The 23,238-nt window shown below is 41.1% G+C and overlaps 1 protein-coding gene across 3 annotated transcripts in view; it reads left to right on the top strand.

Annotated features, from left to right (window-relative positions):
- Positions 1 to 23,238, top strand: part of cadm2b (cell adhesion molecule 2b) — a 361,274-nt gene that overhangs the window by 182,863 nt on the left and 155,173 nt on the right. For 2 of the 3 annotated variants that reach the window (XM_034293119.1, XM_034293116.1), the window contains exon 2: positions 8,665 to 8,694. The exons of the other annotated variant lie outside the window; for it this stretch is intronic. In XM_034293119.1, the coding sequence (XP_034149010.1) occupies positions 8,665 to 8,694 (30 nt within the window). The remainder of the gene's footprint in view (positions 1 to 8,664; positions 8,695 to 23,238) is intronic. 3 annotated transcript variants of the gene reach the window in all.

The following is a 23,238-nucleotide window of genomic DNA, read 5'->3' as shown; positions in this document are numbered from 1 at the left end:
ACCAAAAATACACTTCTGCATGTTAAGGTACATGTAGAAACTAGTTCATATCAATCTGTGCAGTGGTGTGAAGGGCCATTTAGTACAATACCATTGAAGAATGTTGTAGATAGAGATATAATTTATAGAGCTGGCATTTGATTGTAACACTATTTTGAGAGTCCTAAAGTTTGACTTTAGATGCGTTACAGATTGTCTGCTGATGATCTGGAACATTTTACCCAGGGACGCCAACAGGAATGACAGGGCCCGGGACAGAATTGAACATTTAGGACCCAAACCACGGGACAAAAAATGTATTCATAGTAATTAAATGACTATCCAAAAAACAAGTCATAAACATTTTATTGTTTAATGCTTTAATTGATAACTAGGCCACATTCAAAAGCCTTTGTTTTCAAAACAGGTAATTAATTATGTCACATCTTTTCAATTTATAACCTACTCAGTCCCCATCAGCCATTACTGAACTGCTACACATATTTAAACATTCTCTTTTAGATTTGTCCTTCCATTTCTGTGCTCCTAGTTTTGGTTGCATGGTGGCAATGTTTTAGCCAGATAGCTACAGTACTGTAGTTAGACACATTTATTGTTTAAATGTGGAAAGAAAATTTGCTCCACTATTTTGGATTTTGTCAGTAAAAAAACAATTACAGCATTTTGCAATTACTCATCCGTCAGAAAGCGATTCTGCACCAATGCCCGATAGAGAATCACTTTCCGAATAAAAATATGAAAAATGGAATGACCTGTTCCAAAAAAAGCAACAACTCAGAGTTCGACCAAGTTCTTCTTAGCCTTACTAATGTTAGCTTAGGGTTTCTGGTAGCTAGCTACAGAGAGTTGGTCTAAGCCTTCTTTCGCATTGCTATTTTTGTTTTTACTGAATAAATCCTATCTATTGCAGCTTTAACACATTTATGTTGGCACTGGGGTTTAAGGTATCATCCTGATTGGCTGTTGGTGTTAAGGTATGATTGATTGGCTGTTGGTAGAACAAACCATTTTTACAAAAAAGGGTTTAATCATAATTCTGTATAAAAAAACAGCAAAGAGTAAAAAACATGAATCCCTTCATCGATTGCAATTATTCTGTTTAAAAACTGTTAACCTTCTCGACAGTACTGAATACAAAACTGACTGACAAATTAATAATTATATGTAAGCCAACCAAATGGCCCCACCCCAGGCCTGGGCCAAAACAACATTCACGGATGTCCCCCCGTCGGCGTCACTGATGTTACCTATCTACTAACCCTTACCCGAACCTTAGCCATTATTCTAACCATAACATTAACCCTCACCCTAAACCTTATTCTAAATCTTAGCCCAAATTTAGCAAGCAGTTGCTTATCAATAGATAGTTTTTAGAATTTTTGTTGTTATGGTGTTACTGTCAACAGAACAGCTACAGATGAAAATTGGGACACTCAAAATAAAGTGTTACCCATTTGATTAAACAATTTCAGATTGCCCTTTTCTATTAAATTGTTACCCAGTTATTTACTGTTATATCCTGCTTGTTTTTGGAGTGCCTCTACAGTTCTGCTCTCTTTCAGCAGAGTTAGTCCCACTGCTGTTCTGTTTTCTTTCAGAAGAGTTAGTCCCACTGCTGTTCTGTTTTCTTTCAGAAGAGTTAGTCCCACTGCTGGTCTGTTCTCTTTAAGTGGAGTTAGTGCCACTGCTGGTCTGTTTTTTTCAGTAGTTAGTGTTAGTGGACTGGACTACTGAAACCCTGTGGTCCTCACTGGTATCCCCACCAAACCCATCAACAAACTTGTGCCAGAATAATACTCACCTGCATCAGTCATCTCATGTAAAAAACACATTACAGCGTAGCTCGTCCTGGAAGCCTGTAATTATTATGCGTTGCCACCTGTTAAATTGTTTGAGGAATGTTTTTGGAACATCCTGAATTGTTAAAAAACAAAGGTTTGTGCCTGAATGGTTACAGTTTAGATGGTTCTAGTCTTAAACTTTAAACATTTTAAATTCACATTTATTATTCTGTTATCTTAACTGAGTTAATGCATTTTCATCGTTTGTCTTAAGAATAGGTTGTTCAAGTTTGAATGTTTTAAATATAGTTTGTCTCTGGGAACAGTTGTGATTTAGACTCAATAGTGCCAGTGGTGACAAGATGGAGAAGAGTGAGAGAGGGGAGGAAAGGGGGAGGGAGGAAAAAGGAGAAAAGGTGAGGAGGAAAATGAGAGTGAGAAAGAAGTGGAGATGAGGCCAGGTGAAGAAATGTGTGGTCAGAGTAGCATTCCCCTGGGAAGAGACAGATAAGGATGTTAAGAAGGTTGAATCCTGGACTGCTTTAAGCAGCTTCTGCTCTGGTTATCCGCCTGCCTGCAAGCTATGGGTTCAGCCCAGCAGGCTCAGCTAATGTCAACCAGCTCCCTTTACACAAAGGCATTTCATTTACAGTTCAGTGTGGAATAAAGAGGACACTGTGAAATCATTCTGAAATGTCCAAACGCTCCCAGGCACTTGAACAACTACAAAGCATACTGAAAAGCACCCAACCTTATCGTATCAACGTGAGTTTAGACGGATGTATGTGTTGTTGGGACTGTGAAAACTTTTTACAGCATTCAGTTGGATACGGAGTGTAGAGGATTTATGAAATTGTTGTACATTAGTTTTAGTTCCTTATTTGATGGATGTCCTACTTCCCTACCTTGTTTCTGCAAACAAGTATCTCAGGGTCTTGAAAGGTCCTAAGCGACATCATACTATTGGCTATATGCTTTACACAAAAAGCAGCGTTCTTCAGCTGTTTACATTGATTTGGTTAAAGCCTTTGACACTGTCAAACATTGCATCTTAACAGATAGACACAGCAATCTGAGCAACCTCTCAAACAACTGTCTAGTCTGGCTTACAATTTGCCAAATTTGAGAGCCACCTCAGACGGTATGGTTGTCACTCCAGGTTTGATTCTCAGGCCGACCCTGTCCTCTGTTTTAATGATGTAGCCACTGGTCCCTGATTTACCCATCTTCACTTCAATGACACCACCCTGTATAAAACTGGCCCCACAGTGAGTAGTGTGACCACAGAGGGTAGGAGCTTGAGACACATATTAACCGTGTCTACAAGCTAAAATAACGGTCTGAAACTCTAAACACCTGCCATGATATTGTATTAGAAAACATTGTTTGAGCTTGTACAGGGAAATACACTTTGAGTTGAATGTTCCATCAACGTTATGCTATGGATTCCTCCCAAATGTAATTCATGGTGTACTACTTCCAAACACAATCCATTGCCATTTGGGACCCAAACCATGTCTTAAAAGGTTCTGGGTACAGACAGACGAGGATATTTAATTTGAGGTTGAATGTTAATGTCTGCCTAGGCAGCTGTGATGTAGACAGATGGCTAATGACGGTAGAAAGGAAACGAGTGATAATAGGCATCACAAATCAGGCACAGAGTTCAGGCAGTATGGATGGGTTTCATGGGCTAGTAACAGCTAGATTGGGTTGGTTTAGCATATGCAGTGGGTTGTAACAGTTGGAGAGAGTTGTTTTAACAGTTGTAGTTTGGTGTAATATTCGGAGAAGGTAGTGTTAGAGTTGGAGTAGGTTAGTGTTGCTGCTGGTGTGAGAGTTGGAATGGGTTAATGTTACAGTTGGAATGGGTTAGTGTTACAGTGTGAGTGACAGTTGGAGTGGGTTAGTGTTACAGGGTGAGTGACAGTTGGAGTGGGTTAGTGTTGCAGTGAGAGTGACAGTTGGAGTGGGTTAGTGTTACAGTGTGAATGACAGTTGGAGTGGGTTAGTGTTACAGTGAGAGTGACAATTGGAGTGGGTTAGTGTTACAGTGTGAGTGACAGTTGGAGTGGGTTAGTGTTGCAGTGTGAGTGAGGTGAACACAGTTCAGGCTGTATGGATTAGTTGGCAGGACTACAGTTTGAGTGGTGTGTCTCAGTAAAAGAACAATATCAGAGACTTTCCTGTCATCTCATCATACAAGATATATTGTCACTAAAATAGATTTTTTTATTTTAGTTTGTACGCTTGATAAATTATATATTCTTGTAGCCTAGCAGCTACTAACACAAGCTGTTAGTTTACTACATAGGGAATAGGCTTCCATGAGAGTAGTTTACTATATAGGGAATAGACTTCCATGAGAGTAGTTTACTATATAGGGAATAAACCTCCATGAGAGTAGTTTACTATATAGGGAATAGACCTCCATGAGAGTAGTTTACTATATAGGGAATAGACCTCCATGAGAGTAGTTTACTATATAGGGAATAGACCTCCATGAGAGTGGTTTACTATATAGGGAATAGACCTCCATGAGAGTAGTTTACTATATAGGGAATAGACTTCCATGAGAGTAGTTTACTATATTGGGAATAGACTTCCATGAGAATGGTTTACTATATAGGGAATAGACCTCCATGAGAGTAGTTTACTATATAGGGAATAGACTTCCATGAGAGTAGTTTACTATATTGGGAATAGACTTCCATGAGAGTAGTTTACTATATAGGGAATAGACCTCCACATGGGCTCAAGATAACTTCTGAAAACCAAATGCAAGTTACAGCTCGACCATGCAAAGATGAAACCATACATGAACAACATCCAGAAACGCTTGAGAATGATTTGGGAATCATGGACACTGCGTCCGCCGAGCTAAAAAGGAAAGGGACCATCCGGCTTGTTGTCAGCACACAGTTCAAAAGCCAGCATCTGTGATGGTATGGGGGTGCGTTAGTGCACATGGCATGGGTGACTTACACATCTGTGAAGGCACCATTAATGCTGAACAATATATACAGGTTTTGGTGCAACATGTTGCCATCCAGATGCCAACTAATTCAGGGAAGCCCTTGCTTATTTCAACAAAACAATGCCAAACCACATTCTGCACGTATTACAACAGGATGGCTCTGGTAAAATAGTCTGGGTGCTAAACTGGCCTGCCTGCAGTCCAGACCTGTCACCCATTGAAAACATTTTGCGTGTTATGAAACCAAAAATATGACAAAGAAGACCCCGAAATTTTGAGCAGGTGCAATCCTATATGAAGCATGAATAGGATGACATTCGACTTTCAAAACTTCAGCAGTTGGTTTCCTCAGTTCCCAAATGCTTTCAGAGTGTTGTTATAGGAAGATGTGATGTGACACAGTGGAAAACATGTCCCTGTCCCAACTTTCTTTTAATGTGTTACTGGCATCAAATTCAGAATGGGCATGTAGTTTTCCAAAATCAATAACATTTCTCAGTTTGAATGTTTGATATGTTCAATTAAATATAGGGATTAAATTATTTGCACTGACAGCTGCGGACGATGACCATGGAGTTGAAATGCTGCGGACGATGACCTTGGAAGTAAAATGCTGCGGACGATGACCCTGCAGTTGAAATGCTGCGGACAATGACCATGGAGTTGGAATGCTGCGGAAGATAACCTTGGAGTTTAAATGCTGTGGATGATGACCATGGAGTTGAAATGCAGTGGATGATGACCCTGCAGTTGAAATGCTCCGGACGATGACCCTGCAGTTGAAATGCTGCGGACGATGACCATGGAGTTGAAATGCAGCGAATGATGACCCAGCAGTTGAAATTCTGCGGACGATGACCATGGAGTTGAAATGCTGCAGACGATGACCATGAAGGTAAAATGCTGCGGGCGATGACCCTGAAATTTAAATGCGTCGGACGATGACCATGGAGTTGAAATGCTGTGGATGATGACTATGGAGTTGAAATGCTGTTGCACTGGTGACATCAGACTGAGCCTGATACAATAAACATGGAAGGTGCCACTTTGGAGCTGGAAGTAACACTGTGGCAGTCCTCCACAATATATGTGTGTTTGTGTTCTTGCCTCATTTGTGTGCTCCCATAAAGGTTGGTTGGCGGACATGATTAAGTGTTCTCTGACATGGGGTGAGTTGTTAATTTTCCCCTGGGACAATATTGGCTGTGACACAGGAATAGTGGTTTGACCTGTTGTATGTAACAGAGGCAGGATGAGGAAAGAATAGATGAGGTGAGGCAGGACGGGGGAAGGATGAATGAGGAGATCCCGGATGAGAAGAGGATGAAGTACCGTACTGTTGACAAGGGCTCTTTAGCATCCTACTCCCTTTGTAGAGTAGTACCGTTTACGAGGGCTGTATAGCAACCTACTCTCTTTTGAAGTGTACTACTGTTGACAAGGGCTCTATAACACCTTACTCTCTTTTGAAGTGTACTACTGTTGACAAGAGCTCTATAACACCTTACTCTCTTTTGAAGTGTACTACTGTTGACAAGGGCTCTATAACATAGGCGCCGATTTATGTTTTCCTCCGTGGGTGCTCATAGGCGCACGCCATTTATATATATATATATATATATATATATATATATATATACACACCTATATACCTATATATACACACCTATATATACCTATATATACACCTATATATACATATATAAACGCACTACGCAGACCTATTCATTTACTTATTAATAAAGCCGTAAAGTAGATCTTTCAAAATGTACCACTTATCACAAATACAGGATTGGAGATGAAAAGTTTAACTGACACGTAGGCCTAACCGCGATCAGTTCGTGGGAAATTTATGTTTTGCGCTATTATCTAAATATCGATTAAAAAAACTACACATATAGTTTCTGGGAGTTTTTGATAGTGGCATTTTTTCATCTGAGAAACGCTGTGATTGGTGGATAGGAAGCACCCGGAGCAGGCGACTGGTTATGTCGCTGTCACTAACATCGACATAACCAATCACAGTGTGACAGACGCTTTACATATCACCAACCTACTGGCGGACTGGCGGTCTGGCACACGTGGGTGCTCGTGCTCTGTATTTCCGTGGGTGCTCGCTATTTTCCGTGGGTGCTCGCTATTTTCCGTGGGTGCTCGCTATTTTCCGTGGGTGCTCGCTATTTTCCGTGGGTGCTCGAGCCCCGGAGCACCCACGGTATCGGCGCCTATGCTCTATAACACCTTACTCTCTTTTGAAGTGTACTACTGTTGACTATTGTTTAGTAGAGAGGGTCTCATTCACTCTCTGGTTGGTTCAACTAAGCACCGTGGTAATGAGCTCCCCGGGAAGCCTCCAACAGGAAGCCTCTAACGTTACTTTAACATTATACTGTCAGCTCTGCATGTTACTTTAACAGTATAATGTCACCTCTGAGTGTTACTTTAACATTACATTGTCAGCTCTGAACATTAAAGTTTCAGTATGTCAGCTCTGAACGTTGCTTTAACGTTACACTCTGTCAGCTCTGCACGTTACTGGGTGCGTCCTAGTTGACACCTTATTCTTTCTTGGACCCTCCATTCTTATGCCCTGCCGTTCAACACTACATTTCACATAGAGAAGTGTGTCGTTAAGGACACAAAACTTTGACATTTCTTACGTACATAGATCTATTGATATGCTTTCCATGTGCCTGCAAACATCTCCTGCTCACAGCAAGGAGAATCTTATCAGTCTGCTTTTGTCAACATTATTAAATATCTGAGAGGAGCGGAGAGAGAGTCAGAGATTAATGACTACGTCTTCCATGTGTGGAGAACAGGGAGGAGAGGGGAGGCATAACCAAAAAGATTAACGAGTGTCAAAAACAATGAATTTTCTATTAGAACATGGTGCAAGGTAGTCACCCACGCAAGCATATAACCATGTTCACACACTCACACACACCCTTATACACTGCTCAAAGTAATTAAGCGAACACTTAAATCAAACATCGGGTCTCAATGAAGGAAATATATTAAAGTTCAAAATCTTTACTGTATACTGTATAATTAATTGAGAACATTATTGCGTAACAATGGTCAATGGAAACTAAAATCACCAACCGATTGAGGGCTGGATTAAAACACACTGAAAATCTAAGTAAACAATTGACATCACAGGCTGTTCAAACTTCTGTGAATTACAGCTGGTCTAAAACATCCAGCCATGTTGTCTGTCATCTCCCTCCTTCATACAGCTGGTTTAATAACATCTAGCCATGTTGTCTGTCATCTCCCTCCTTCATACAGCTGGTTTAATAACATCTAGCCATGTTGTCTGTCATCTCCTTCCTTCATACAGCTGGTTTAATAACATCTAGCCATGTTGTCTGTCATCTCCCTCCTTCATACAGCTGGTTTAATAACATCTAGCCATGTTGTCTGTCATCTCCCTCCTTCATACAGCTGGTTTAATAACATCTAGCCATGTTGTCTGTCATCTCCCTCCTTCATACAGCTGGTTTAATAACATCTAGCCATGTTGTCTGTCATCTCCCTCCTTCATACAGCTGGTTTAATAACATCTAGCCATGTTGTCTGTCATCTCCCTCCTTCATACAGCTGGTTTAATAACATCTAGCCATGTTGTCTGTCATCTCCCTCCTTCATACAGCTGGTTTAATAACATCTAGCCATGTTGTCTGTCATCTCTGAAATCTCTCTTAAATACAGATAAATGCTGATAACTGTTAATAACCATGTTAATTGTCTCCATTCATATAGATGGTCTAATAGAAACTTGCAATGTTGTTTGTCTCTCTTCATTTGGAGTGTCTAATACCTCCTGGCTTTGTTCTTAAATGCCTGCCATTATATGAATGTTTTTATATCTAATGATTTTGTTCGCTCCCTTCATGCTTCCAGTGGCTGAAACAAGTAAAACCAAAATCAGAGGTGAGTTAATCTGTTTTGTCTCCTCTCCTGTTTGCCTGCATGATTTATGTCAGCCATTTTTCCCAGTAAACTATGTTTCTGCTCTCTCCTTGTGGGGTCCAAGCAGGGACAGGTCCTATGGTAATCTTTTGATAGTCATAATGGCAGTGTAACAGTAGTCCAGTGGCAGTCTTTCAATAGGGTTATGGTGGACCTATGGTAGCCCGTATTCAATGCGGACTATGATAGGTTTGAGTACAAAAAATACAACATGTTTTGGGGTTTAAAAAAAGTGTCCAGCCCACTCTCAAAGGACTAAAACTTGCTTAAAAGTATGTGTAGTAATGTACCTACAGGATAAATGTTTTAATTACTGTCCTTTTCTGGCCCAGCAATCAACTTTGACAATTACATTTTTGTCTATTGAATTTCAAAATCCTGAAGTAGCCCTCAAGCCAAAATGTTTGGCCATATGCCGGGTTGGAGCCTGGAACCAATAACTGAAAGATTGCTTTGAGTATTTGAGCCAATAGGTGAGAACACTCAATAGGCCACTGAGCCAGGCAGTTTGTGTTCTCAGTCCTACTTACTGCGTGGAAATTAGAGTAATGTTTTGGGGGGGCATGTATTATGTTTTGGCTCAGCGGTTATGTTTTGTGACAGTCGTTATGTTTTGGCTCAGCGGTTATGTTTTGGCTCAGCGGTTATGTTTTGGCTCAGCTGTTATGTTTTGGCTCAGCTGTTATGTTTTGGGACAGTCGTTATGTTTTGGCTTAGCGATTATGCTTTGGGACAGTCATTATACAGTTATGCTCAAAAGTTTGTATACCCTTGGAGAATTGATAATATATGTACAATTTGTAAAGGAAACATGAGTGAGCAGACAAAACATGTCTTTTATTTCTTATGAGATTCGCATTTAACTGTAGGTTATAACAGAATGGCACAATCATAAAACAAAACATGGAAACAAAGAAAAGAATGACTGACCCCTGTTCAAATGTCTGAATACCTTTAGTTCTTAATACTGGGTATCGCCCCTTTATCATCAATGACAGCGTGCAGTCTTTTATGATGGTCGGCTATGAGGCCCAACATTCTTGCAGGGGGTATAGCTGCCCATTCGTCTTGGCTAAATGCCTCCAGGTCATGCAAAGTCTTTGGTCGTCTTGTATGTACCGCACGTTTGAGATCTCCCCAGAGTGGCTCGATGATATTAAAGTCAGGAGACTGGGATGGCCACTCCAGAACCTTCACCTTTTTCTGCTGTAACCACTGGAGGTTCAACTTGGCCTTGTGCTTAGGGTCATTGTCGTGTTGGAAAGTCCAAGAGGGTCCCATGCGCAGCTTTCACAGTGGGGATGGTATTCTGTTCACTATAGGCCTTGTTGATCCCTCTCCAAACATAGTGCTTATGGTTGTGACTACGGATGTAACAGTATGCAGAAGTTACGGTTCGGTACGTACCAAAACTTTTAAGTGACATTCAGTACAAATTGGGTAAAGTGGAATAAAACATGAAAAACAATACATATATTTTAATTTATTTTGAAGTTATAAACTTTGCCCATTGCCACTGTCTTTAAAGCATGCAGTAGGTTGGATTTCTTCAGGGAAAAAAACAATTACAGCATTTTGCAAGTACTCACATCAATAAAATAGTTTCAGTCATATCAGTCATATTTTCTAAATCAAAATGTCATAGTTTCCACCAGGGTATGCAATAGCTCCCATTATCACTCACAGGGCACATGTAGTTCACTTTGTGGAGCATACCACTTGCAATGCCATGATTGTAAGGCTTTCATTCCCCAGGGAGCAGTATGAAGCAATTTGGACAATGTATGCACTCACTACTGTAGGTTGCTGCAGATAATGTCTGTTAAATTACTTAAATGTAAAACGTAAATTCAATAAAAACATGGCATGAAATGATGTTACTTACAAAGATACCACTATGTGATGTTCAGTTTGTGTATTGAGCAGCTTGGTTTGTTAAAAGAATATTATCAGCTAGTTGAGCTTTGAGCACATGCACACACTCTTAATATACTTGAGTAAGTAGCTGGGGTCCTTGGGAATCACAATGGTTTTTAATAAGCCAATGAGTAATTAGGAAATTAACTACTGATTAATGGGAGATACACCTTCCACATTTGTCCTGTTGTTAATTGGAGAGAAGGTGAGGAGAGGAGGTGAATATGCATGTGTTGTGGGTTGACTTGGTTTTAGTTTATTGACAGATATATACACTTCTGGGGTCCCAAATGATATGCTATTTCCTTGGTTCCCTCTATATTTTGCCCAACATCCTACTCTATCATTTACTATATATAGTGCCCTACAATCTAATCCTTTGGTTTACTACATAGTGACCTACATCCTACTCCCTTGGTTTACTACATAGTGACCTACATCCTACTCCCTTGGTTTACTACATAGTGACCTACATCTTACTCCCTTGGTTTACTACATAGTGACCTACATCCTACTCCCTTGGTTTACTACATAGTGACCTACATCCTACTCCCTTGGTTTACTACATAGTGACCTACATCCTACTCCCTTGGTTTACTACATAGTGACCTACATCCTACTCCCTTGGTTTACTACATAGTGACCTACATCTTACTCCCTTGGTTTACTACATAGTGACCTACATCCTACTCCCTTGGTTTACTACATAGTGACCTTCATCCTACTCCCTCATTTCCTATATATATTTGCCCTACATCCTACTCCCTCATTTACTACATAGGCCGCGACTCAGGTCTACCTGGCCAGAATGACTCATGGCTCTCCCTGTCCGAAGTCCACCTGGTTGTGTGGAACAAGTTGCTGCATGATTATTCCTGCTGACACTGCCCTCAGCCCACCTGATTGTCTCTGTCCAATGTAAAATGTTTGTTAAATGAAATTGTACAGAGGTAGTGCACTATAAAGCGAATAGGGTGTCATCAGAAGTAGTGCACTATAAAGAGAATAGGGTGTCATCAGAAGTAGTGCACTATAAAGAGAATAGGGGGTCATCAGAAGTAGTGCACTATAAAGAGAATAGGGTGTCATCAGAAGTAGTGCACTATAAAGAGAATAGGGTGTCATCAGAAGTAGTGCACTATAAAGAGAATAGGTAGTAGTGCACTATATAGAGAATAGGGTGTCATCAGAAGTAGTGCACTATAAAGAGAATAGGGGGTCATCAGAAGTAGTGCACTATAAAGAGAATAGGGTGTCATCAGAAGTAGTGCACTATAAAGAGAATAGGGGGTCATCAGAAGTAGTGCACTATAAAGAGAAAAGGGTCTGTTTTTGCAGGCCCATCTGGGATGTTGCCGTGGTGATGGACCAGGAAGTGTAGACTGTATTGCACAGTGATATTTAGTATGATGGTGAGTGGCGATGGAAATGAAGCGAGCCCACTAGCCGGCAGCAAGTACTGTTCAGACTCAGCTAGCACAAAATAGCAGGCAGATTGCTACTGACATGTTGTCTTTCAAAATATCACAGAGCTCAGGTCATTGACAGGCTGGTAAACATTGTGGTCTACTAGTCCAGAATGAAGAAGTCTTAAGTTCCATTCTGATGAGGAACATATGTTAGTCCAGAACCCAGAAGCCTGTGTTTAATATTCACCCTATGCCTATGAGTCCTAAAATATGATTGGCCTCTCCTTCACGTGGTGTTGTTGATGTGGTTCTGGGTGTCGAGATAATCAATGAGGAGACAAACTACCCAACATGCCAACACATCCCATCGCTCCTTATGTCTACCTCCATCTCACTCCACATATATCCATACGTTTCTCCATCTATTGTGTAATTTCCTCTATCCTTCCCCTGTCTCTACACTGGCCAATAAGGGAACACATAATCACAAATGAGTTTGTAATTAAAATTAAACTGTTTTCTTACTAAATCCGCCAACAGCCCACGACACTTAGCGTTGGTACCCAAATTACGCTAATCACCCCTAACTGAATGCATGACGTCAATGGATGGTTTTGCGATACTCCCAGATGAATTAAAACTTAATTAGTCTATTATTGAAACATAATTCAAATTATATAGGCTACTTATCACATGGGTTAGTGTTTTTCAATAGGAGATTCAGCTTATTGTGTAGGCTGATTCATCAAAACTAAATAACAAATGTAAATATACTAAATCGCACACACATCCTATTGCATCTCTTTGAATTTTCTCTGCATATTTAACTGAAGATTAATATTCTATATATATATTAGACATCTCGTCTTTTTCTAAATAACTCCTCACGGTTTTTCAATAACTTATTCACGTCACCTATAGAAAAATCTTATATGCCAGTAATCTAGGAATTTAGGGCTATGCACTTTTTCTATGGATTCTATTTTGTCGTATATATGTTTTTTGATGAGACCTTCAATTCAAACACACTCTTGATTTTTTCAGATTCATTAACCATTTTAAACAAACAAATGATGTAATTCATTATTTTTAGACTATTCTATATAGTTGACCACCCAGCAGATGTCCTCGCAATCTGACAGATTTGAAGCGCTTTTGCAAAGCATAGTGGGCAAATATTGCCACGTCAAAATGTGCCAGGCTAAAAGATTCCTACCCAAAAAGACTGTGTTGTAATAAAATCAAAAGGTGCTTCAACAACAAGTATTAGTTTAAGAGTGTGCACACTTATGCAACCTAGTTATTGGGAATTTTGTATTTTTCCCCCTCATTGATTTCAGTTAGTTTTTCAATTGAATTGTTCACGTTATAGGTCACTGTATAGTGTAATATGCTTATAGAATTGTACATGCAAAGGAATGTTCTAATGCCCGTTAAATGTACCTAAAAGACATCGGAGCATTTGGAAAGGTTGTGTGTGATCAGTATAATCATGGATCAGTGTTTCTGGATGCGAAGCTTTATGGCCTGAGGGGAAAAAAAACTGTTTGTTAGTCTGGAAGTGCTCCAATGCTTCGGTGTTGTCTAGCAGACAGCAGCAGTGTGAACAGACCATACCCTGGGTGGCTGTGATCTATGATGGTGTTCCGTGGTTTCCTCAGGCATTGTGTATGGTAGATGCCTTGCACGGAGTGGAGATGGGGGTTGATGATGTGTTCCGCAGACTTCACCACCCTCTAGATGGACTTGCGCTCTGCAGCGTAGCAACTGCCGTATCAGGCAGTAATGCAGCCTGAGAGGATACATTCTGGGGTGCACCTGTAGAAGTTGGTGAGAGTTTTTACGGTCGAGTTTGCTTGTCTGGACCAAATGAGGTCATCTTTGACAAACACACAGAGAAACTTGAATTTGGATGTTCTGTCCACTTCACCTCCATCAATGTGTATGGGGGCATCCTGAAGTCCACAATCATCTCTTTTCTCTTGCAGACTTTGAGAGAGAGGATGTTGTCCTGGCACCCTGAAGCCAGGTCTTTTGTAGATGAGACCCAGGATCGTTGTGTCGTCCGTGAATTTGAGGATGATTTTGGAGCTCTGTGTGGCCACGGAGCCATGTGTGAACAGGGAGTACAGGAGGGGACTGAGCACACAGCCCAGGGGGGCTCCAGTGCTCAGGATAAGTGAGGTTTCCCATTCTCACCACCTGAGGTCTGCCTATCAGGAAGTCCAGGATCCAATTGCAGAGGGTGGTGTTAAGTCCCAGGGTCCTGAGCTAAGGAACAAGCTTGGCGGGCACAATAGTGTTGAATGCAGAGCTGTAGTCCACAAACAGCATCCTCACGCATGTGTTGCCTTTGTCTTGGTGGGAGAGGGTGGTGTGTGTCGTCAGGGTGATGGCATCATCCGTAGTTCTATTGGGGCGGTATGCAAATGGAAAGAGGTCCAAGGTGCCAGGAAGGGTGGAGGGGATGTGAGTTCTGACCAGCCGCTCGAAACACTTCATGATGATGGAGGTCAGTGCTACAGGGAGGTAGTCATTCAGGCAGGTGATGGAAGGTTTCTTCGGTACAGGGACAATGGTGTTCTGTTTGAAGCAGGAGGGGACTACAGACAGAGACAGGGAGAGGTTGAATATGGAGGTGAAAACTTCCACTAATTGGTCAGTGCACACCATGAGGACACAGGCTAGAATGCCATCTGGCCCTGGTTACTTCAGAGGGTGTACTTTTTTTTAAACTCTTCTCACATCAGCCGTGGATAGGGACACAGTCCAGCCGTCCTGGTCCTCAGCAAGCCTTCCAGAAGGAATGGTGTTGGTAGCCTCAAACCGTGTATAGAAGGTGTTGAGCTCCTCAGGGAGTGAGATGGCAGGACAGGCATCATTGCTATTTCTCCCTTTGTATTTGGTGATACGTCGCAGTCCTCCCCACATACGTCTGGTGTCACAGCTGTAGTAGATATAAACTCCAACTTTTTCAATCCCTGATAGCCTTCCGTAGGTCATATTTGGATCTTCTCTTAGCCATCAGGTCCCCAGAGCTATAGGCAGAGGACCATGCTCTGAGCTTAGCACGGACATTACCATTTACCCAGTTCTTTTGGTTGGGGAAAGTCCTGACATTGACCCTTGGGACAATATCATCGATGCACTTAGAGATATATGCTGAGACAGAGTCTGTGTATTTTCCTATTGGTTGCATCACAGAAAATCTTCCCATCCGTTGTTTCAAAGCAGTCTTGTGTAATGGATCCCTCATTCCAGCATTGAACTGTCTGAGAAACCAATTTATCCTGTTTTAGGTGTTGTCTATGGGACAGGAGGAGCAACATTGATGTGTGATCTGCCTTACTGAATACAGGGCAGGGGAGGGGTTTCTAACCACTTCGTATTGGTGAATTAAAATGGTAAAGAGTCTTATCGCCCCGGGTAGGAAAGTTAATGTTCTGGTGGTATTTTGGCAAAACCTTTCTCATATTTGCTCCAAAAAAATATCCAACTGTATGGCGCACTGGAACTCCAAAGACAATTGCTTTCTCCAATTGCCCTACAAAGTGGCGTCCAGTTGGCTAATGGTGTGCATGTTTCTGGTATGTATCGGTGCCTCCGACGCCACCAAGTAGCACCACAGACTGTCCAGGAGCTCACTGATCCCCTGATCCAGATCTGAGAGGAGATCCCCCAGGACACCATCCACTGTCTCATCAGGAGCATGCCCAGATGTTATCAGGAGTGCATACAGGCACGTGGGGGCCATACACGCTACTGAGTCACATTATGAGTTGTCATGATGAAATTCTTGCTAACTGGTACAGCTTGTGATTTCAGTTGTTTACTTAGATTTTCGGTGTGAGTTTGAATCCAGCCCTCAAACGGTTCGTGATTTTGGTTTCCACTGACCATTGTTACGTCATTTTGTTCTCACAATGTGTGCTTTATGTTCCCTTAATTTGTTTGAGCAATGTATAACCCTTCCTCTCTCGATCACTCTTTTTGCCATCTTTCTTATTTCCAAAATCACTTTCTCCTTTCTAACTTTCACTGTCTATCTATCTCTGTCTCATTCCATCTCTCTGTCTCTCAGAATAGACAGCCAGTCAGTAAATAACCCTCTGACAGAATGTGTCATTATCATTCATCTCTATCTGATGGGCGTGGCACCACTCTAGAGGAAATCTGTACTTATGGTAATTGAAAAAAATAAATATTGTGTAGATCACAGAGTCAAGCATCCAAATGTCCTGTTAGATGCTTTATTATTCAGAGCCTTTAGTGGAGTGTGAGTGTGTGTGTGTGTGTGTGTGAGATAAAGGGCCAGACATTCTGTGGTTATGCAGATCTCTGCCAGTAACAAAGCTTTTCTTGTTTTATTGAAGTCCAGAAGCAGAATAGTAAAAGGCATATTTCAGCTCTGCGTCTAACCTCACAATAACTGTTGCTACAGGAAACATCAATTGAAAACTATGTCTGTGACAAATGTAACTTACTAGATTAAAGAGAGAGACCAAGGAGAGCGAGAGAAAGAGAGAGAGAGGGTGAAGAGAGTGGGGAGAGATGGAGAGTGACAGCAGAGAGAGATGGAGAGAGGAACTGGAGAGACAGTGTGAGCTAACATTCAGTTGTCAGTGTCATTACCAGTATGTTTCCTTCAATAGCTAGTTCTACCTGGAACATTCTTTTGTAATTCTGTCCCCTTTTCTGATGCTGAAGAATATCTCTGTCATGTTTCTTTTTACTGTATAGTAAAACAAGTCTCTCTTAAGACCTCCCCCAGCAGAGTTCTACAATGGGCCTGTCCCACATGGGGCACAAATCCCTTATAGTGCACTACTTCTGATGAGCCCAATGTGCACTAGAGGGATATTGGCTCCATGTTGGTTCTACTGACTGCTGTTCTGTCCTGCAGTGAGTAGTCTCACAATAGATGACTCTAACTTATTTTCATTTTGTCTCAATCTCCATTGCAGTTAATTCCCAATTCCCTGTCAGATAGACACTTATTTGTGAATTGTTGGATGATAATGGTCTCTGGAATGGAACCCCTCGCTACTTTCCTTCCTTTCAAACTCCCTTCTTTCCTTCTTTATTTCCCTCCTGTCCTCTGTCTTTTCCTCCCACCAGTCACCCCTTTGTCCATCTGAGGAGTATCCATCATATTAAGTCTGCAAAATAAAGTGTCTACCTCCTCTACAGGCTACTGTACTTCTAGTTCAAACTTCTACAGCCTACTGTACTTCTAGTGTAAACTTCTACAGCCTACTGTACTTCTAAAAGTGTAAACATCTACAGGCTACTGTACTTCTAGTTCAAACTTCTACAGCCTACTGTACTTCTAAAAGTGTAAACATCTACAGGCTACTGTACTTCTAGTTCAAACTTCTACAGCCTACTGTACTTCTAAAAGTGTAAACATCTACAGGCCACTGTACTTCTAGTGTAAACTTCTCAGGCCACTGTACTTCAGCTATGGGAAACATTTATAGCCCACTGTACGTCTAATAATCTAAACATTGAAAAGCCAATGTACTTCTAGTGTAAACTTCTAAGGCCACTGTACATCTAGTGTAAACTTCTAAGGCCACTGTACTTCTAGTGTAAACTTCTAATCAATCAATCAAATTTATTTCTAAAGCCCTTTTTACAACAGCAGTTGTCATAAAGTACTTTACAGAGACACTCAGCCTTAAACCCCAAGGAGCTAACAACAGTAGTGTTGAATTACAGTGGCTAGTCCCTAAGAAGGTCGAATTTTAGGAAGAAACCTAGAGAGGACCCACTGTAGGGTCTAAGGCCACTGTACATCTAGTGTAAACTTCTAAGGCCACTGAACTTCCTACTAGTATGAACATCTACAGGCCACTGTCCTTCTAGTGTAAACCTCTAAGGCCACTGTACATCTAGTGTAAACTTCAAAGGCCACTGTACGTCCTACTAGTATTAACATATACAGGCCACTGTCCTTCTAGTGTAAACTTCTACGGCCACTGTACTTCTAGTGTAAACTTCTAAGGCCACTGTACTTCTAGTGTAAACTTCAAAGGCCACTGTACATCTAGTGTAAACTTCTAAGGCCACTGTACATCTAGTGTAAACCTCTAAGGCCACTGTACTTCCTACTAGTATGAACATCTACAGGCCACTGTCCTTCTAGTGTAAACCTCTAAGGCCACTATACATCTAGTGTAAACTTCAAAGGCCACTGTAGGTCCTACTAGTATTAACATATACAGGCCACTGTCCTTCTAGTGTAAACTTCTACGGCCACTGTACTTCTAGTGTAAACTTCTAAGGCCACTGTACTTCTAGTGTAAACTTCAAAGGCCACTGTACATCTAGTGTAAACTTCTAAGGCCACTGTACATCTAGTGTAAACCTCTAAGGCCACTGTACTTCCTACTAGTATGAACATCTACAGGCCACTGTCCTTCTAGTGTAAACTTCTAAGGCCACTGTACTTCCTACTAGTATGAATGTCTACAGGTAACTGTCCTTCTAGTGTAAACATCTAAGGCCACTGTACATCTAGTGTAAACTTCTAAGGCCACTTCACTTCCCACTAGTATGAACATCTACAGGCCACTGTACTTCTAGTGTAAACCTCTCCAGCCCTCTGTATTTCTAGATTAAACATCTGCAGACCACTCTTCTGATTTAAATGTAATAGTGTCAGTCAATACAGCACCCAATCAATACAAATACTTTACTATGCAAGCAATCATATTTCAATCAAATTCATTTTATAAAGCCTTTTTTACATCAGGAAAGTGCTTATACAGATACCAAGCCTAAAACCACAGAGTTAGCATGATGTTAAAGCACAGTGGCTATGACAGTAAAATCTCCATAGCAACCACATCTATTAGATCACTATTTAGTATCATATATACTTTAAAACAAAAGTAGACAACTACAACTGTCACCTGTCACATAATGACTAAGGCATAGTTCTTTATTCACCCTGCAGAACACAGATCATTTTCTCTCATCTCTCTGTTTCATATCCTTAATAATTTGACTTGAAAATTCCATTTGCGGATACACTGGGAAAATCCATATGTAATTACGGAGAGAACTAGAAGGTGATTACTGGAGGAATGTAGATCAATGGCTCTTTATGACTTGTCAAAAACACATCTGATTGGTCAGAGGTTTAGACATCAATAATTGTAGTGAAACGACCTGGTTAAATATATCATTTTGATCTGATCATGGATGGTCAGTCTTTGCTTTTCATTTGGAGTGGAACAATCTTTTCCAGACATCATTATTAAAGGGTTTAAAACAGGGCAGGGAACTGTGGACTGCCCCTTAAAACATTCTACAACAGCTTGTGTTCCTCTGATGAGTCCACAAAGGAGATGGAGAGACATGGGGAGGTGGTCTGCCTGGCTGCTCCCCTCATTCAGATCTTGCTATTAGCTCATAACACACGTACCAGTCTTACAGTATTGTTCACTGTGCTAAAGAAGAGCAGCATTATAATGCACAATAAAACTAACTGCATGTAACTTGCTGTGCCATCTTCTGAAAGTGAATTTCCCTTTAGACATACAGTGGGGAGAAAAAGTGTTTGATACACGGATTTTGCACGTTTTCCCATTTACAAAGCATGTAGACATCTTTTTATGCTAGGTACTCATCAACTGTGAGTGACAGAATCTAAAACAAAAATCCAGAAAATCACATTGTATGATTTTTAAGTAATCAATTTGTATTTTATTGCATGACATAAGTATTTGATACATCAGAAAAGCAGAAGTTAATATTTTGTGCAGAAACCTTTGTTTGTAATTGCAGAGATCATACGTTTCATGTAGTTCTTGACCAGGTTTGCACACACTGCAGCAGGGATTTTGGCCCACTCCTCCATACAGACCTTTTCCAGATCCTTCAAGTTTCATGGCTGTCGCTGGGCATTACGGACATTCAGCTCCCTCCAAAGATTTTCTATTGGGTTCAGGTCTGGAGACTGGCTAGGTCACCCCAGGAACTTGAGATGCTTCTTACAGGGCCACTCCTTAGTTGCCCTGGTTATACTCATCCTTCTTCTTCCTCCAAACACGGCGAGTGGAGTTTAGACCAAAAAGCTCTATTTTTGTCTCATCAGACCACATGACCTTCTCCCATTCCTACGTCTGGTCATTGGCAAACTTCAGACGTGCCTGGACATGCGCTGGCTTGAGCAGGGGGACCTTGCATGATTTTAATCCACGATGGCTTAGTGTGTAACTAATGGTTTTCTTTGAGACTGTGGTCCCAGCTCTCTTCAGGTCATTGACCAGGTCCTGCCGTGTAGTTCTGGGCTGATCCCTCACCTTCCTCATGATCATTGATGCCCCACGAGATGAGATCTTGCATGGAGCCCCAGACCGAGGGAGATTGACCGTCACCTTGAACTTCTTCCGTTTTCGAATAATTGCACCAACAGTTGTTGCCTTCCCACCAAGCTGCTTGCCTATTGTCCTGTAGCCCATCCTAGCCTTGTGCAAGTCTACAATTTTATCCCTTATGTGCTTACACAGCTCTCTGGTCTTGGCCATTGTGGAGAGGTTGGAGTCTGTTTGATTGAGTGTGTGGACAGGTGTCTTTTATACAGGTAATGAGTTCAAACAGGTGCAGTTAATACAGGTAATGAGGGGAGAACAGGAGGGCTTCTTAAAGAAAAACTAACAGATCTGTGAGAGACGGAATTCTTACTGGTAGGTTATCAAATACTTAGGGAAAGAGACTTATCTCCGCTTGCTCAGTAAACCATGTATAATACAGGCCTATCAAGTGTCAAAAAATACATTTGTTAGCCAGATAAATAGCTTTTATGAAAATGAATGGTAGTTATTATTCCAAAAAGCAATGGCTATTTTGTCAGCCTAGTTACAATGGCCCTCATTTATCAAAAGTGTACACCAAATTTCCGTACACCTGGCGTACACCCAAAACCACGGTGACTTTGAGATTTATCAATATGGACTTTGGCGTAAGGCACTCTCAAATCCTACGCCAGCTCAGGAGGTGGTGTACACACGTTTTGAGTTAGTGCGGAAATGCGCATGTTGAGTTATATGTTCTCATCATTTATGTTATATTATGTTGTTTAATTATGATACTGACCCAAAATTGTGCAAGAGTTAATTGTGCGCATGTGTGAAGAGACGGGACGTTTATTTTGACCTGTCTCAAGTAAAAAATGTGTAGCCGTATACTCAGCCCCTGCTGCAGTTCCCTCGTGCACTGATGTTATGCCAGTGCAGAGATGTAAAGTGAAAATAAAACAGTATTAATAGTTATATTTGGAGTGATCTTTGGTGGATGGATGACAACAAAATTTTGCACATGGACATGGCGGAGAGAAATGAAACCTTAACAGCGCAGAAAAGAAAATCCTAACGCACTGACAAACTAAAAGATGTGATATATTATGACCTACTGTAAAAAACAACAACAACATAATTACAAACTTCAGTGTTTATTTTTGTGCAACATGGACTTCAAGGTTTCATTTGTGTGACTTTACCAAAGCATTCGACTTATATGTATTCCTTCAGATGCGAGTCTGTGCGCTTCAGGGTTAGGCCCGGCAGTTGCGCATGGACTGGGTTCAGTAATAAAAGGCTTTCAATTACCAAAATATAATTTAGACTTACAAAATAATAAAAATGACATTCTTCTTCTTTTAGACAATAATAGAAATAATAATAATAACGACATTCTTCTTCTAAATAACAATAAACGTCATTGATAAATATCATGAAATAATAAGACGAATATTACAAATTGTCATGCAGTTATTAATGTGAATGAATGGTACTCCACATCACATCATCATCTTTTATTCCGCTTTTTAAACTGCCAAATGAAACAATTTTATTTCTTTCTACGTCCCTGGTGATCGTCTCAATCTCCACGTCAGAGAAGTTTCTCTTTTTTGCCGTCTTCCGTGTGTCCATGGCGTAAAATGAGGGCGTGGGGGAAGCGGATACTTGAATATATAGGGGCGTGTTATTCTAATGACGATCGTTTTCATCCGCAGCATTTATCAAGGGAAGGTGTTGCGTACACCTGGATTTTGAAGGTACGCACAGTTTCATAAATCAGGCGATGAGAGGAGTGTAAGCAAAATCTTACGCCAACATATACGCCCGTTTCTATGCAAGAATGATAAATGAGGGCCATTGTGTCCCAAACACCACCCTATTCTCAGCCGTGTCATACGTTTGTGCACTGGGGTGGTAATTGGGGCATAGAGTTATTGTATTCCTCCTGTGCTCCTCTCCCTGTTTTCCTCCCGTGCACCTCTCCCTGTTTTCCTCCCGTGCTCCTCTCCCTGTTTTCCTCCCATGCTCCTGTCCCTCTTTTCATCCCATGCTCCTCTCCCTGTTTTCCTCCTGTGCTCCTCTCCGTTTTCCTCCCGTGCTTCTCTCCGTTTTCCTCCCGTGCTCCTCTCCCTGTTTTCCTCCCATGCTCCTCTCCCTTCCTCTGCTGCCGTTCAGTTCATTCCCTGGCGTTCTGCTTCAGTGAGTTCTTGCCATTCATCAAAAAAAGGCTTTCCATTATGTGGTGCAGCCAGTTTAAACTTAAAAAGGCATTTGGGGCGATGACGCTCATTCTTCCTCCACTAATTCCATGTTCTCTGTCTTCAGCAGATATGTTTCTCCCCTTGCACCAAATCTCAGGTTTCTACTCTCAGATTGAGGCACAGGCTGTTTCAGTAAAGAGGTTTTTAACCTCAGACCAGGGCTCAGACTGTTTCAGTAAAGAAGTTTCTCCTGTCAGATTCAGGCTCCGGCTGTTTCAGGAAAGAGGTTTCCACCCTCAGACCTAAGCTCAGGCGGTATTAGTAAAGCCACCTTTAGCTATTACTGACTATTTATTAGTATTATTATTATTATTATTATTATTACAATTATTAGTCCATTTAGATACTGTGATCCACTGAAAATACACAAAACATAACAAATGAAAAAAGAAATACATTTATAGACCAAAACATAAAATACATGCAAGAGAATACAACTGAAACATTAGACTGGAGTCAAATATCTGAGCATGAAAGATGGCCACTTGAGGGTGATTCTCATGTAAGTTTAATCTTCCAAGACCAACATAGTTTGTGAGTTCGATGGAATCTGCATTGTCTAGCAACATATTATGATGACTGAATACTGGTCTAATGTGGAGTTTGTAA

The sequence above is a fragment of the Esox lucius genome, chromosome 1, assembly GCF_011004845.1.
Source record: "Esox lucius isolate fEsoLuc1 chromosome 1, fEsoLuc1.pri, whole genome shotgun sequence".
Lineage (NCBI taxonomy): Eukaryota > Metazoa > Chordata > Actinopteri > Esociformes > Esocidae > Esox > Esox lucius.
The sequence above is the reverse complement of the archived record's forward strand: the minus strand, read 5'-3'. Positions and strand labels throughout refer to the sequence as shown.